The sequence below is a fragment of the Porites lutea genome, chromosome 4 (genome assembly GCF_958299795.1).
Source record: "Porites lutea chromosome 4, jaPorLute2.1, whole genome shotgun sequence".
Taxonomy (NCBI): Eukaryota; Metazoa; Cnidaria; class Anthozoa; order Scleractinia; family Poritidae; genus Porites; species Porites lutea.
In genome coordinates, this window is record NC_133204.1 from 16,531,870 (window position 1) to 16,548,280 (window position 16,411).

General features: G+C 36.9%; 1 protein-coding gene across 1 annotated transcript in view; it reads left to right on the forward strand.

Annotated features, from left to right (window-relative positions):
• The first annotated feature begins 6,228 nt into the window (after positions 1 to 6,228).
• Positions 6,229 to 16,411, forward strand: part of LOC140932696 (cilia- and flagella-associated protein 46-like) — a 63,375-nt gene continuing 53,192 nt past the window's right edge. The window contains exons 1-12 of the mRNA XM_073382207.1: positions 6,229 to 6,498; positions 8,120 to 8,251; positions 8,728 to 8,792; positions 9,277 to 9,441; positions 10,589 to 10,712; positions 11,495 to 11,589; positions 11,935 to 12,099; positions 12,569 to 12,665; positions 13,211 to 13,309; positions 13,939 to 14,016; positions 14,184 to 14,296; positions 15,388 to 15,616. Of these exons, the coding sequence (XP_073238308.1) occupies positions 6,331 to 6,498; positions 8,120 to 8,251; positions 8,728 to 8,792; positions 9,277 to 9,441; positions 10,589 to 10,712; positions 11,495 to 11,589; positions 11,935 to 12,099; positions 12,569 to 12,665; positions 13,211 to 13,309; positions 13,939 to 14,016; positions 14,184 to 14,296; positions 15,388 to 15,616 (1,530 nt within the window). The 5' untranslated portion in view covers positions 6,229 to 6,330. The remainder of the gene's footprint in view (positions 6,499 to 8,119; positions 8,252 to 8,727; positions 8,793 to 9,276; positions 9,442 to 10,588; positions 10,713 to 11,494; positions 11,590 to 11,934; positions 12,100 to 12,568; positions 12,666 to 13,210; positions 13,310 to 13,938; positions 14,017 to 14,183; positions 14,297 to 15,387; positions 15,617 to 16,411) is intronic.

Sequence of the window (16,411 nt, forward strand, 5' to 3'; positions counted from 1 at the left end):
ATTTTTTAACCTATGTTTATTCTCAACCTCCCTTGTTTCCTAGCCCAAATTCATGAATAATTAGGGCTAGGGGAGAAAGAAAATTGAGAATCAACCTAGGTTAGAAAATTTTAACCTGAATTTATTTTTGACCTGTAGCACATTGTTGTGGTTCAATTTTATCATTGCGTTTAAATGTTATTGTCTTTGTTTCAAGCTCATTATTGTACATATCACCCCCTGATCTGAATCAAATAAAAATATAATTAAAGGGTAAAATTAAACCACAACATCTATGAAAATTTATTCTTAAAACCAAAAATAATTTTTTCCCTAAGGTCCAAAGTCAATAATGGAATATTTAGGGAAAAAAGGGAATTGAATATTACTTACAGAATATCAAAATAATATTGTGAATCTCACAAATTTGTAAAATAAAACATTACTGTGACAGCTAACATGTTTATGCTTAACATGGCAGTTACACAAACAAAACCATACTTTTAGGATGTCGTACTGCATGCTTCAGTTTACGATTCAGTACGTATTTTCCATAAAAAAGTTCTCTTTACTTTCGTAACTAGACAACTTGATACAAAACTAGTATTATTTATCTTTAATGATCTACACTAACTTGAGCTGTGAGACTTATTCTTACTGCCCAAAGTTATTTTACAGCAGTAAGTTTGACTCAAAGTTAACCATCATACGTGTACAGTACAAGCCAATATTCTTTTCAGCACAACTTCAACAATTCCAATTTTTAAACAAAATAGCAAATTAAAACTGTATTAAACATTATTTTTATTGATATTGTGTTACAGGGTGCATACTACAATATGTTAACGGTGGCCTCGAGAGTTTACGTGAGAAAAACTAATATCGCACTCATGGAGTATACTACTGTTACTTCTTTAATTATTACCATTTTTTAAATAGTTTATCAAACTAGCTCAGTGAGCTTTAAGGCTTTACTGATGACATAAATTCTTGAAGGAAATGTATTTACATGTACATATTCCTAGTTAAAAACATAAAGACATTGCAGATCTCAAGTACACGAACAGCGTAGTATAGAAATAAACAATGAAAGTCACTAACAATATTACACTCTACTATGTTACGTAAAATCTATAATAAGTCATTTAACTCTGTGAGTATTAAAACTCCCTGAGAGGTGATTCAAGCTAATAATAAATTCATTAACCTGATGACATAACTTTGAAATTAAAGACAACCCATATCTTAGGTACAGTTGATGCGCAAATGGCCAATAAAACGTAATTATTATGTAAGTCACTAATAAGATTGAATGCTTCTTTGTCAAGTCCCCTCACAGTTCTATAGAACAAACTTTAATAAAAAACATTTAATTTATCATCTACTAACTAGCTACTGGACTGTCATACCCTGTACACACAGTTACACTTTCTTTTCTCTGTTCAAAGCCATAGAATATTATATTTATTATTTCATGTTTTTGTGTTTTTGATAATCTATATTATTTAATAATAATAATAATACCCTTCACTACAAAACAATCATTCTGATGTTAAGCTTTCTACAATTTGTGTACTTCCTCTCTAATGTACATTATTTGAACAATTTTATCAGTTTTGTTCAAGGCAAACCTTCCCCTTAAAAACATCATTAACATAGACATATTTTATATACTTCATATCAAAAGAGACATTTAATTCGTGTGGTGGCATGTGATTTGTGTATGTTCACTTTAATTCATGTACTGGGATATTTTTTTCCACTTTCCTCTCAAGACAATTCCTTCGGCTAGAACTCTGTGGGCAGCCAAAATCTAAAGCCTAACATATGTCAATGTTGAGAGTGCTTGGAAAGTGGTCTTCCAGCTTTGTGCAAAGGCTGTGCAAAAACAGGGCTTAAAAACATGACAACAAACAAACAAACAACACCAACTTGAACTTCAGTTCTAGCAATTTGCTGGCCCGATGCCTGCAGTACTCATGTCCATTAGCTTTCTCAATAATTACTAAGTCGACCAAGAAAATCTACTTATCCTAGCCAACTGAATGGGCCCTTTTTGGAGCCCTGTTAAAAATGTAAAAACCGTACTAATTGCTTGCCTCAAGCATTTGTTTAATCTAGATATAGTCTATTTTTATACTAGAATTGTTAAAACATATTCCTGACAAATTCTGAGTGTAGAATTAAAATACTACCGATGACAACGGTATATGACAGTAAACATGGGCTAATTAATGTAAAACCGGATTAATGACTAGACATGTGCAGACTGCCGACTTTCTTACTGGCAGTTGAATAAGGAACAATAGAAAATGCTGAGAAAACAAAGCTGACCTGAAAAACATTTCAGGAAAATAAGAAGACTTACCTCTAGGGATGGGGATGGTTTTCAGAGCATGCAAAATTCACAGCATTGTCTAACTTCCTAACTTGCCAATCTTGGATTCACAAGAAGAGCAAAAGTCATCATAATTCATTTTCTAATGAATTTCACAGAAGTGAATTAACATCACATTGGAATGGAAAGATAAAAAAGAAAAAATAAGATAAAAGGGTTGCGACACATTTTTTCAATAAGCGCCATGGAAAGACATCCACTTGTATCCCAGTAATTAGCCATCAGGTTTTTTCCTACCCTCAGCAATTACAGTCACGACACTGGACAGCAAACTGACCTTTAAATGAAGTGATAGGTAACTAGACAATAATGGTGTTGCTGTCAAATGAAGCCAATCTAGGATTTAAGCGCCAAATAATTTATCACATAATGGACCATTCTTATCATGCAGTCTGCCTTGAAAAGGCAGCATAAATTCAGATTTTTTGTCCCAGTTGTAAATACAACAAGTAGGCAGTGAATCAAACAGCTATGGATTTCTTTTGGTTCTATTTTTCTTCTTTTTTCCTATGAAAGTAGCTGGGGGAAATCGCCAGCCACCACCTCTTCATGGCAGGCTCCCAGAGTGGATATAGTGACCTCCCCTTTCTTTCTACTCATGTCTACTAAGGACAGCTCTAACATCAGAGTGGTGGCAGACATCATGTAATGTAGAAAGACAAAGTCCAAAAAACAACTCTAATACAGTTGAACCTGTATATAATGACCTCTATTAAGCAGCTGTGGCCACCCTGTAGCAGTCCCATGTTTTTCTTTCTTTCTTATTTTACCTGTGTTAAGGGGCCACCCTTAATGGCAACTAAGCCATATGTCATTTTATGCGGTACTTTATTGTGTTTAAAATGCGATCCAGCATCACTATAAAGAAATAACATGAACTAACGGTAAGCTGATAGTCGGCCTTTTAGTATCATTAACGCTTTTCAGATGTCATCAGATTTATTGCACAGTGCTTTTACACAATGTATATTATACTGCCATTAATTTACAACTTGGAACTGAACTTTGTTTAAAGTACTGATCGCTTGAAAGAGTGTTGATTGTCCTGTTTTTAACTTGAATGAAGTGTTTTTTGTATGATAAATTGACATTTCCTGAGACCATGCCCATGACTATTTTTAGTGATCCTGTATTAAGCGGCCAGTTTCTCAAGTCCCGAGGGAAGCCGTTATGTACAGGTTCAACCACAACAAACGAAAGAAGGTTGCCTTAATTTTGGTCCTCCATTTCCCCACTTGCCAGTCTCTAAATCTTCTTAAACATTAAATTATTTTGTTTGAAAGTAGCCAATTTGTTCCTTAAGGAGGCTAAGTTATTATTATCCAAAACAACTCAATTTCCACGGAGCATATAACTAACTGAGTGTACTTTTGTAGCATAAAAAAGGTATTTCGTAGTTTGCAACTATATATGTAGTGTCTAGTGATAAGGAGGAAGTGGTGTAGGAGAAGATTGGATATATTGTCAATTAAGCAGAGGCAAAGAGCTGCATGGTGAGAAGTCAGATCAAGTTTTTTAGAGGTCCATGCACTGTAAAACATTATTCCAAAAACACAAAGGTGGTCATTAGGAGCCAGGGGCCAGGGATTTCCTCAGGCTACTGTGAATGTGGCCCCCAGCTACTTTCATAGTAAAATAGAAGAAAAATAGAACCAAAGAAATCTCTGACTGTTTGATTCCCCATATACTTGATATATTTACCAGGCAACTTGAAATCTTAGTGACAACCCTGACACACATCACATAACTTACGATCTGCTCTACCAAGTCTACAAAAATTTCCTGAACTGAAATTAGACTCAAACTTGCTGGGCATTGCCAAAGACAAAAGAAAAAGCTTATCTCAGACATTTGCATACACCTACGCATGACAATCAATTACCAGCAATACACTGTATGACCTATGTGGATATGGGAACTGGCTGAGTTTTAATAATCGACCATCAGAAATAAGCAAAGTTTTTTAATATCCCAGAGATTAACCTAAATGATTGATCATCAACTATAATTGGAAAATCTCTTTATAAGGATACATATGGTGTATATCTCATAGGATGGTTTAGTGTTTAGTATCGTGGGCTATTTTCACGAGTCACGCTGCATTTTAGCGTCGACCCATAGGGCGAGTAAAAATATTAGAGACGAGTAAAAATATCCCATAATACTCCACACTAAACCGTCCAATAAGAGATTTATTATTCAATTCGAGGAGTATAAAATGGAACTCGGATTAAAATGTGCATGTTTGCCTACTTGTAATGAGAATGCATGACAAATTATAAACATGAGTCCAGTTTTTGTGTGCTTTTAGCAACACTGTTGCTGATTGGTCAGAAATGAAAACTTGTCAAACTAGTTTCAGTACTTAAGTCATATTTGTTGGGGGTTTTGCCAGCACTTCAAGGTTCTTTGCTAGGAAAACAGAAAAGAAATGACAGCTAATGGTGAGGCTTATGATGATCTGCTTTACTCTGCAAGCTTAAGCTTACCATTTGGCTACTGTTCCATTATTTTCTTTGGAATTAAACGTTGCACTTTCTGCCATGTGCAACGTTTCTAGATTAAAACCAGTCAAACCGGTCTTCTGGAGTACAAATACCGTGAGATATTTGTACTCATTTTGGACATTATTTGTACTCTACTGAACACAGTTGAATATAATGATATTTGTTATTTTCTTAAGATGGTAATGGGTCTCAGTAAAAGTAAAAAAAGAGCTTAAAGGATAAATATTATCTAAATGTGTAGTCAACTGCTGCACTTTCAAGACAGTGGCTTAGTGTCTTTAAGAGTGATATTCTATGATAGCAGAAGTTTACTACAGTATTTCAGTCTGTAATAAACTGACACTACTGTCAGTCTAGGGTGTCTGTAATAGCGAGGTGTCCACAAGGCAAGATTTCACTGTAGTAATCAACGACCACAAACTAAAGTTGGGTCTCTCATCTTTGACAACTTTTTGAGAAAACCTCCACATACTTTCAAAAGTGTCTGGAAATTTTTTACAGAACAATTGATGAAAGTTATAACCTCCACTGAGTGACATGGACCGACACCCAGCAACTGGGATGATAAGTTCATTTGGCTTCACTTAGCCTATAAACGAAAGCAAGTAGTGCAAAGGCCAAAATAAAACTTGCCATTGTCACAAAGCTATCATAGGTATCAAACCTTTGTACTTCTATACACATCATAATTAATTAGCAGCTGTTACACATGTAAAATGTCCAATATTTTTTGTACACCTTGGGCATCTGACCCTACACATGAGTTTAAAAATGTTTTTACTGATTAAAAGCTTGTATGAAAACATGACATCGCTTTTAACATTATTTTCCGATTCTCATTTTATAAGCTTACTTCGATGTTCTCTATTAATAAAACGCCCTTTTCTGATGCAAAGGAAAGCAACGAGTTAAACATTAAAACTAACGACACAGCCCAGAAAATAGTGATCTCAAAGGTGTTCCGACATCTAATTCTCTACTTAAGCATCGACCACTACGGTCATCTAAGTTAAAAGAATCATAAAGATCTTACCTTGAGGAATTGAGGAAGATCGCCATCTCCCTACAAACGTGTTCGATCTCACATTTTCAGAACCCCTCTTTCGGACAAAGAATAATTTTTGAACAACGTACATGATTTCTTGTAGCCACAAATTACAAAATAAAGCTTGAAGTCATGAGTATGTACGTGTTCGAATCGGTTAAAATAGAATTGACCTCCGGGCTCTGTCCGCCATAAAATTGCTACAAGAAAAATTTCCTCCCACCAGTTTTCGTTCCAAGCCCCCATGAGCTGCTACTTATCACGTGATACAAATCAAAACTCCCGCGCTGTTCGTTGCTATAGTGACTGTGTTGAGAAAATTCAAGATGGCGGGCGAATTCAGCTGAACTCGCCTTGAAGGATCACAAGTTTTGTAGACAACAAGAAACTCTTACGAAAAAATGGATAGCAATATTAGGAAGCTTATTCATGCAGCTTCACAAGATGATGACCTATCGGCGTTGACTGAGGCTTATGGGAAACTAAGAAAAGAAAGGCAGTCCTCTGACGACAAAATTGATGCAGTTTCCTCTGATCTTTTCGTTTTATGCGCAGAAACAGCGTTAAAGGTAAGCTTATGATGTGGTACACATTTTTTAGCATTTCCCGGGCATATAGATGATTCTTGTGAATTCTTTTACATTAGATTAAACTGTGCGCATACACATCATAAATTATATGTAAAAGCCCGTTCCATACAATACCCCTGCCAATCAAGCTACCTTTATACAATCAATGATTGATTCCGTTATCTCCATATGAAAAATTCATGCTTTCTCATTCTGGTTTCATTCCTTTTTTTATTCTGCAATTTAAAGACAAATATGTTACACCTTACAGCTGAATTTACCAATGGAATGTATGCATCAGTCAATTCCAGCTGCGTCCAGCCCCCCAACCCCACCCCCCCCCCCCCCCCAACCGGGCTGACCCCCTGGACATAAGCATTTTTTGGGCCTTGGATGGCAAATTCCCATGGGGGCGGAGCTCAGCCGGAATTGACTGATGCATTGTTATTTCATTTCAGGAGTTGGTGTTGTGAACACTTTATCGTGAGTCCTTTAATTTTTGACTGATAATACCAGGGGTAACTTGATTACGATGTGAAAATAACATTCTAATAATAGTAACACAAACACTAGGAAGAGCGAAACTTAGGTAGAACCCATGTTATGCTATGCAGGGGCAATCCCCATGGCAATATCAGAAAATTCTCTGACAGGTGTCAAGTTACTTTAAAGGAGGCTCTATTAGGATAAAATTCCAATAATCAACATGGCCTTGCTATAGCCATGAAAGAAAGATGACGAAAAATAGCACAAAGATAGTTTGAAACTGCAACAGCGACAAAGACAAGCATAAATTAATACAATACAGTCAAAGCTGTAGTGAGCAACCACCACGGAAATTCATTAAAGTGGTCACAACTAGAACTACGGTAGTTTGGTTTCAAGAATAGGCTCTTGTAAGTGACCATTTGGCAAACTTTTTGAGGGTGATTGCTTACAAGAGCTTTTGAATTCAGAGCTTACACCGTCTAGTGTATGTCACAGTTCAAGCAGGGGTTTCACAAGGTTGGTTGTAACTGGAGCTAGATAATTGAATGATATTAGCAGAGCTCCATGGGTGAAATGAATGTGATTGTAGCCTACAGCTAAGAAAATTTGTTTATGTATCCATCTGAGAAATTTTGGTAGTCATGTGACCATATGTCCATCCATCCGTCCACCCCTCCGTCCTCATCACAGGGAAACCAATGTGAAATCTTACACTTTGTAGCTAGTGTGGGTGCCTGCAACCTGATATTGCACATTCATGTTGTGATCAATTAACAGCTGTCAAAACAGGTTATCTGCTGACCAGTATCACATGACTGTATTGCAGGCTCAGGTATTGACCCATCAAGGTTGCATGGTTTTTTGCAGTTAGCTGCTGAAAATTTACTTGTTTTCAATTATTGATCACAGATTCATGTCCAAGACAGTAGATTTTTTTTTCAATGGTTGCAAGTTTATTTTTTGAAGAAAATTATGAATTTATTAACAGGAACTTTGCCTTTAGCATTATTGGCTGAATCTATATATTAACTGAAATAATTTGTTTGTTCCAAAATGGGCCATCTTACAAAATAATGTGTATTCTACATGTACAAGGTGGTGTATTTTCATAATTAATTTTGGTGTTTACTAGCATGGCCAACTGGAAGTCATGGAAGACTGTATCAAGATGTTTTTTCACAAGACTCCACCATCTAACCAGTTTTTATGCCGTGCCTATCTATGCCAAGCTCAGCTTAATGCACCAACTTCTTCTAAGAACCCGGTAAGTAATAGCTTTATTACTAACAACAACAGGGCTGTTGCAAAAATTGGAACTTGCCATGTATTATGCACTCAATACAATTTAGGTGGGTATTTCAACAGCTACATGTAGTAAGTTCTTTTGTGTTCTAGGAAAGAAGTCAGGGCTCACACTCATGATAGCTGGGGGAAATCCCTGGACCCTACGGACATGTCTGTCCACTTCCATGACTTAGGCTGTTTTAAACATGACAGTTCTCTATGAATTTCTCTTTTTTTTTGATGTACTTACTTACTTACTTGTTGACTTTGATCATATTTTGTTAGCAATTGGTAAATTTCACTGCCAGAGCCTCTCTTCATTTTGGAAAGTCTTCTGCAAGTATCCCATCTCTTGAATTCTAAACAAGAATTAACCTCCCCATTTTAACATGAGTATCTTGAAATGAGTGCAGAATAATTTGTAATAATTTAATTTGTTTTGTGTTAATATTACAGGAGCAACTTGACAAAGCAGTGGAATATTTACTGAAGGCCATCAATTTTGCGAAGAAGAACCCAAGGTAATATGAAATACATGTCGTCTGTAACAACATATGTTCAATGAAAAATACCATTCATCTGTAATGTAAAGAGGACACTGCTTTCCTCCCATCCATGATTCAAAAATAACAATATCATATATTTCAAGTCAAGTCTAATTCTGATCTATATATTGTTATCAAAGTGGAGAAATTAAGGAAATTTTAAAATGAGATGGGATGGTACTTACAGTTATAGTAGAAATGAGTACAGAAAGATGTATCCACCTCATTGTGTTGTAGCACAGATATTGAAATCTGGCTGCTAGGAAAAAAACTACCTGCTGTAATCCTTGGTGCATAAATCAACTGTTTTAGTGTTACTCAGTCTACATGTAAATGGTAGCACCTTTGCTTGCTTAGGTATTCCACAAATAAAGACAGTATGTACTGTTTTGCTTCCCCCTTTTTGAAAGAGAATTGAACCAATAAATGACTTGATTGTGATGCTTTCCTTTTTATGTAGATATTACTTTTTGGTGTACAATGCTTCAGTGCTATACTGGCAGTTCTGTCGTCCTTTCTTGAAGCCAAATTATCGCCAGTACCTTGCAAAAAGTCTACATCAGGTTGTGAAGGCCTTGGATGACATTGATGATAAGGACTATGGCTGGAGAGCTCAACTAATGATGTAAGTTTTTATTGTAGTTTAAGTAGGATTTGACGGCCGATGGCTTATTTTGGAAACACTGTCGCTTTAGGTACCTTGGAAAGGAGTTTTTAATAATAAGAAATATTGATTTACACTTTTCCAATGGGGTTGTACTGTTAGAATTCTGAAACTTATACAAGCCATGTTGTTGATGAACCTCTACTCAACACAGGTACAATTGTAGCATTGAGAAAACTTAGGGCACTCAAACCATTTAATTTTGTCAGATCTGGCCATAGGTGGTGACCAATCCATCCATAAAGAGAATACAGTAAAAACGTGCAACTAAGAACCTGGTTTTTAAGAAACTCTTAGGCTAAAATTTGCCAGTTAGGCCCAGTCAGTCAGCCTAAAATTTGAGACAGGTTATTATTTTCTAAAATCTACAAAAGAAAAAAAAAATTCTGTGCACTTGAATTGGGCAAATGAGGTAAGTCAACATTCAGAATCCTCTTTTTACCTCCCCAACTACAATGTAGGTCATGCAGTTTTTATATAAGGAATGAACTGAATATACCACCAAATACTTTTAGCTTCAATGAATTAATTTCTTCAGAAAATAAGAATGTATAATTAAGAACCAACATAGCCTTAATTTGTGCAAATTACCATAAATGTAAGAACCTGTTTATACTAACCTGGGAAAATGCAGGTTGTTAGTCGCTGGTTTTTAGTGTATTTTCACTATAAATCAGGACTGTTCAGCCAGATCTGTTTGTTCCAAAATAGCATGCAAGGTGGTAACAGGTCGTAAATGAAAGCTCTTGAAAATAGCTCATTTTCATTTTCTAAGTAACCGGCATGGCCAGCTTTATTCTGACTTTTGGTAAGCATCCTTAATGTTGCTGGTTCCTTTTTTTTTTTACTTTTGGACAGCTTCACAGCTGTAGGTCAAAATAAAAGAATCATTTTAATGAATGTGGACTAAATTTTTCTACAATTTCATGTTTTGTCTCTGGCAAATATAGTCCTTGCCTAGTTTGCACAATACTATAAAACAATATACAGGCAAGTTTCCACCATCTTTTAAATTTTTTTTCAATTTTATATCCATTTTTGTATGGTTTGCTGAGTTTTCTACCCTCTCAAGCTCTCATCTCAGTTTTGATTCATTTTTATTTTACAGCGCACTGATTGAGTGCCATGTGGATGCTGGGCGTAAAGAAGACGCCACACAGATCAGTATTGCTACCTTGGCTTTTACTAAGAGTAATGTTCCCTCATTATACACAACAGTGCTAGGACTACAGGTGAGTTTTTCTCCTTGCTCTAAGTCTGAACCTACCTCTCAATACACTGAAAGGAATTATTCATTGTATTTTACAAGTGTGTTATAGGCTTATTTATCATTTGGATCAGACTAGATCAGATCAACCCCTGTATTCCAGTGACAAAAGGTTAAGGAAATGGCTACAAGAGTTGATCCCGTCCCGTCCATTCCAGGTATTGCCAACGGCTTTCAGCAGGCAATGGTGTTGATTTCTGAGTAGAGCTATCAGTAAGCAGTAACCAGTTATTATGGCTGCTGGCCATCTGAAAATCATGAACCTTCACTCATGTGTGATTGTTTTTATCCATTATCAAGTATTAGTTGCTATGTTAACATAAATCTAATTATCTCTTTTTCATTGCTATCCCAATCAATAACAAAATGAGTATAACCATGAGATAGTCACATCCATCAACATACATTTTACTACACAAATGCATTGTTCTCAGGTAGAATGAGATGTGTTAATCCAGTAGTTAGCATGTTTCGATGTTTGTGTCAAGTCTTACAAATGTACAATGCACATGTAGGCTTGATTTCTGCCTCTCTTCTAAGTCTAGTGTTTGATCCTCCCCCAGAGAGACACTTACACGTGCCACCAAAACTGGTAAACCTTGTGTCAAGTTGAAGTGCTCACCAAACCAACAGAGGGCTTTATACAATATGGTTATGGCCACTGTTGTATTAATTAAAAGGATCTGTAAGGAGGGAACAGAGGCATTATTGTAAACTACCGTAACTGCTATTCTACTGTTGTTGTAGGTTCGTCATCGCTTGATTGATCTGTCCAAGGCTTCAAAAGAAGCTCGAGCCTCAAATGAATTGTACATATTTTACAAAATTCAAAGGCTAAGGACGTAAGTTACTGGTTGCAGTTTTTCTTCATTTTTGTTGATACACCTCCTCCTTTAAAGACAGGAAGCTTTTTAAGAATTTTTTACTTACAGGAATCACAGATAGTGACTAGCAAGATGGTTGAAAAATACTCTTTGTATGAGAGACCCTTTTTTCTGTTGTTAAGTATTACACTGTGTATGTTTCTTCTCTGAATTCTTTATTTCCAACAAATGTGTTCTTTAAATGACACTCAATGAAGGGAAAAAAATGTTTGTGTTAAGAGATGCAATAAATGAGATTTTGTTACTAAACTTGCCCAGTGCCTTTCAGTTAACTACAATTAAAGTTACGTTTCTTTCTAATAGGTTAATTGAAGCTGATGAAAAAGTTGATGTAGACTTGGAGCTGAATAAGATTTACAAATCTATAGTCAAAGGCGTGGATGCCACAGATCGTGCCAGCACCGCGATGTCTACCAGTACTAGCACAAGTAAAGCCAGTTCACCTTATGTCGTTGGCAGTAATGACAGGTATGAACAAAGTTTGTTTGAAACTATGGCTGTATTTAACAGCAGCCTTAATTAAGTAAATAAATAACTTACACCCTCCAGTTTGCATCGAGCTGCAGGACTGTCATTAGCGGTCTGAGGTAGGGGATTTCCTGTAGCTAATTTAAAGTTGACCCTGGTACTTTCATAAACCACCTAACCATTTGATTCTGCACATAACTGCACTTGTTGTATTAACATGGAAACTTGAAATCTTTGTGACAGCTCCATAATTCTGTAGCTGTGAGAATGTGACAGTCTCAACGAAATTTCAAACTACAGCTGCCAAGTCTGAGTTGTCACAGAAAAATGTATATTATTCTAAGCAGACTATAGAGCCTATGCCTGGAACCAAGCGGTTGACTCATTGCCAATCATTTGTTTACCTACTGTGGACAGCAGCCATTGTAAAAAGATTACTTCTTTAAGATCACATGGTTTATTTTGCCAGGATTCCTCTATTGATTGAGTTGGGTCGACTCTGCTTGGAGTACAATAAACATGAACTTGCTGCTGACTGCCTTGAAAATCTTAAAGGAGGTGTTAAGGTAATCCTATCTATGTGAATTGGGAGGATGGAGAAACACTCCAAGGGAGTTGGGTGTGAGAGTGATCAGGGGGCGGGGGGATGAATTCTATACCACAAATTGATGAAATGCTCTTGGCTTTGACCGTGCTATACATCAGAGATTTGCAAATTCTAGGCAGGATTTATAGTTAACAATGAAGACAAACTAGGGATGATTCATGGAACGTGAGCTGAAGTTCCAACAGGTTTCAGCTCTTCTTGTTAGCCTGATGCTTGGGTTTCACCCAGAGGACCATATTCAACCTTGTTCTATCAAGAATCTCTTTGGATTTAAAGTTTTTTAAGTGTTTGGGGATTTGTTGGTGAATGGCTCATTTTGCTGATTTTTCAATAAATTATAATGTCTGTGGTTTAGTAAGTGTAATACATATCTATGTGGATTGTTGGATTCAGTATTATCACAGTGCTTAGAAAGATACAAAGGAGTATTGACTAGAGTATATTCATGAGTTTATACGTATTGAACTCATTGACCAGTGTTCAGTTGATATCTTTATTACACAGAATTCTGACACATTGTTGGAAATTGAGTTTATGAAGTGTGAGTTGATGGTCAAATCTCTTGGAGAAAAGAAGGAGAACTACAGCAAGTCAGTAGTGGAGGTAAGCTGTGCATTATTTATATGATGTTTCTTGGAAACTGCTTTCTTGGACTCTACCCACCTACCCCTCCCCTAAGCCAACATTTAAGTGTTAATGTTGACTTAGAGGAGGGGTAGGTGGGCAGTTTTCCAGAAACGTATAAAGATCCAGTAAGTGTACTTCAGAGACTTTTGCAAGAATAATGGAATGCATGTTTTATTACACACTTAATGTCAGATTGTGAGGGAAACAGTTAGTTAGACACTGAATGAATGATTTGCAAAGTACTTTCCTTATATTATCTGCATCTCTTTTTCCTCCACTACCTGGTGTTTCTCTTCCGGGATAACTTTAAAAATCATTGCTAATATAATTAGCTTGAGGCTTCTTGTTTGTGTTGTTGTGTTCATTCATGAAAAAGAAGACTGGCAGTGTTTTACCCGCCTTCTGTCACGCCAGTTTCCACCATGCTTTGATCACATGCTGTAAAGTATCCTGAGCAGAGTACATTGCTTAATGTATCACGATCGGGACACACTTGATTTTAGTCAAGGCCACGTGACCAAGAATCAACCAATGGCAGTCCCTGTTTAGTTGAGTGAAAGTCGAGGAATATAACAATTTCTATTAATCAACCTTTTTTTTTTCAGAGGCGCATCCAAGCAATAAGAAAACTGGAGCAGTATATTATGACAGCTATTAGAATGGGAAATCCAAATGTCATACAGGTACGATATTTTTTGGATGAAGTGTTGCCAATTTGCAATTTTCAAGTTTTAACAATCATGTAACAAATATATACTGTGTATTATGGAAGATAAAAACACTCTCATCCAACCATTTTGTGCTTATAAATGGAAGGTAAATGTGATTGCTGTGAGTGTATTTTTTTTAGGCGGGATGTGTCACAATGTGGAATCTTTGTCTACCACTTCTGCAAGCAAACTTGAGACATCATGTGAGGAAGCCACTGACCCTTGCCGCACAGGCACTCGAAGACATTGATAGGTAAGGTGCCTGGGAAGGGGAACTCCCATATGAGAATGACGGGGCCGGGATACTCGTAGTCTCGCTTAGGGGCGTGAACTGTAGATTTGTGTCTCTCTTTGGGTGGTCATGACGGGTAATGGTCTCCCCTAGTGGTCAAAAAAGGATGAGCCAGAACCAGGTTTGTCTCCTTTAGATCCCTTTTAGGGTCTTAATTCTAATTTTGCTACGAACATTCCCGACTCTTTCATATGGGATCCCCCCCTTCCCCCCCCCCCCCCCCCGAGGTAAAATTAATTATAATTGGATTACTTTGAAGTAGTGGAATATTCAAGCTCCAAAGGCAATTCATTTCATAGCACCCTACTTGAAAGTTCTGAATTCACAAACACTTTGTGCTCAAAACAAAGGGGAAGCGCGTTCAACCACGGCAAAATTCAGATCTGCATATCAAGGATCAAGGTTTCTTTTTCTATAACAGAAACTTTCGTTCTTCCTTGCTGCCCACTTGTTTAAGTGGATAATGACAAAATATAAATGTAGTGTCTGGGTTATAAAGTAGTGTAGAGGGAACAGTTTAAAGCGCTATAGTTGTTTCACATCAATCCGTTTGACTTTGAGACTCTTGTACAGCCCCTCCCAAGCGGGGTTTAACCTAATCAAGCTGTTTTTTGTCCAACTATCACGACACAAATTATTTAACTATTTAAGTTAACTAATTTTATACGAGTTGGCACCCTCTAGGGTTACTGCGCATACTTTCTGTGCATCCTTAGTTAGTCACGCGCAAAACGTGAGAAATGAGCTAAACGAGGGACCTGTGGGGACGTTCAGAACTTTGCCGCACTTGAAAGTCGTGGAAGTTCTGGTTATTTCTTATGTACAAAATAACTTGTTTCTCAACAGATGACATATAATTTTCATTGAATTATATCAGTTCTTTGAAACCTGGAGAAGTTTGTGCAGGTTGTGTTTTTGTATGATCCATATGGCCACCATTTGGTAAAAACATTGAACTCAAAAAACATCAAACGTAATTACTCCAAGGTGTTATGTTTTGACCATTTTTAGGCAATGTTTAACTTCCTTGGTTTTTATGATTTTTCCTTTAGTTTGCTGGTTTTATTGCGGTGCCAGATGCACACGGAATTAGCCAAATGCGAAGAAGCTGAAGATCAGCTGGAGTACGCTGTAACGCATCTAAGAAAGGCGCTAGAGATGGATGATTCAGGGCAGTACTGTGATAGGCTTCAAACTGCTCTCACAAGGCTGCAATTAAGAGCAACACTGTACAAGACTCCTGAAAGACCAGAGGATTTGGCTGCCATGATCATTGAACAGGTTAGGGCATATGGACGTGATTTTGAGTAAGACACAGAGGTCTCCTGTCTGTCTTGTGTTTTGTCTCAAAAAATGAGCGCATGTTTGAAAGTATTTGCAAGTTTAGACCGTTTTACATGACTTAAAGTAGGCCATGCTGCTGTCGGAACCAATCCTCTGGGAGAGTCTGGTTTTTTACACTTTCCTGGGCAAACCGGTCCGTACTCGGTGGGCAAGTGGTAAGCAAAATTAAAATTAAGGACTGGTAAAATTTGTCCCTGAATGGCCTTTACCATTTGTACAAATCAGTTTAATTTACCAAAAAACCGCCACGGAAGGCTGAAACTGGTATCAAAGATGGCTTTGATGAAATGGAACACAAATTTCTGTTTGGAGCATTCTGTCCTTTTCAGATTTTCCACTTGAACGACCCAAAACTTCGTGTTCCATTTTCTTCTTGACCGGCTTTTTCGGAAACGTTTTGTAAATGGTAAGCAACCTTTTTCTAACGTCAAACCTTCTCTTTTATTAATTAACATAGCCACAGATTCAATAGATGAAAGCACCCTATAAGGATGAGTTTCGGCAGCTTTTTAAGTGTTCTTCTGCTGGTTTAGCATGATGTTGTGATGCCCCAAGTCCCTGATTTAAGCTGGGTTCGTACAGGTCATGGAAAACCTGGAAAGTCATGGAATTTAAGAATTTCATTTTCCAGGCCTGGAAAGTCGTGGAATTTAATTGTCAGTCCTTGAAAGTCATGGAAAATTAAAGTTTTGCTTAATAGTTTAGTTACTGCAGATGACAAAGCAAGGACAG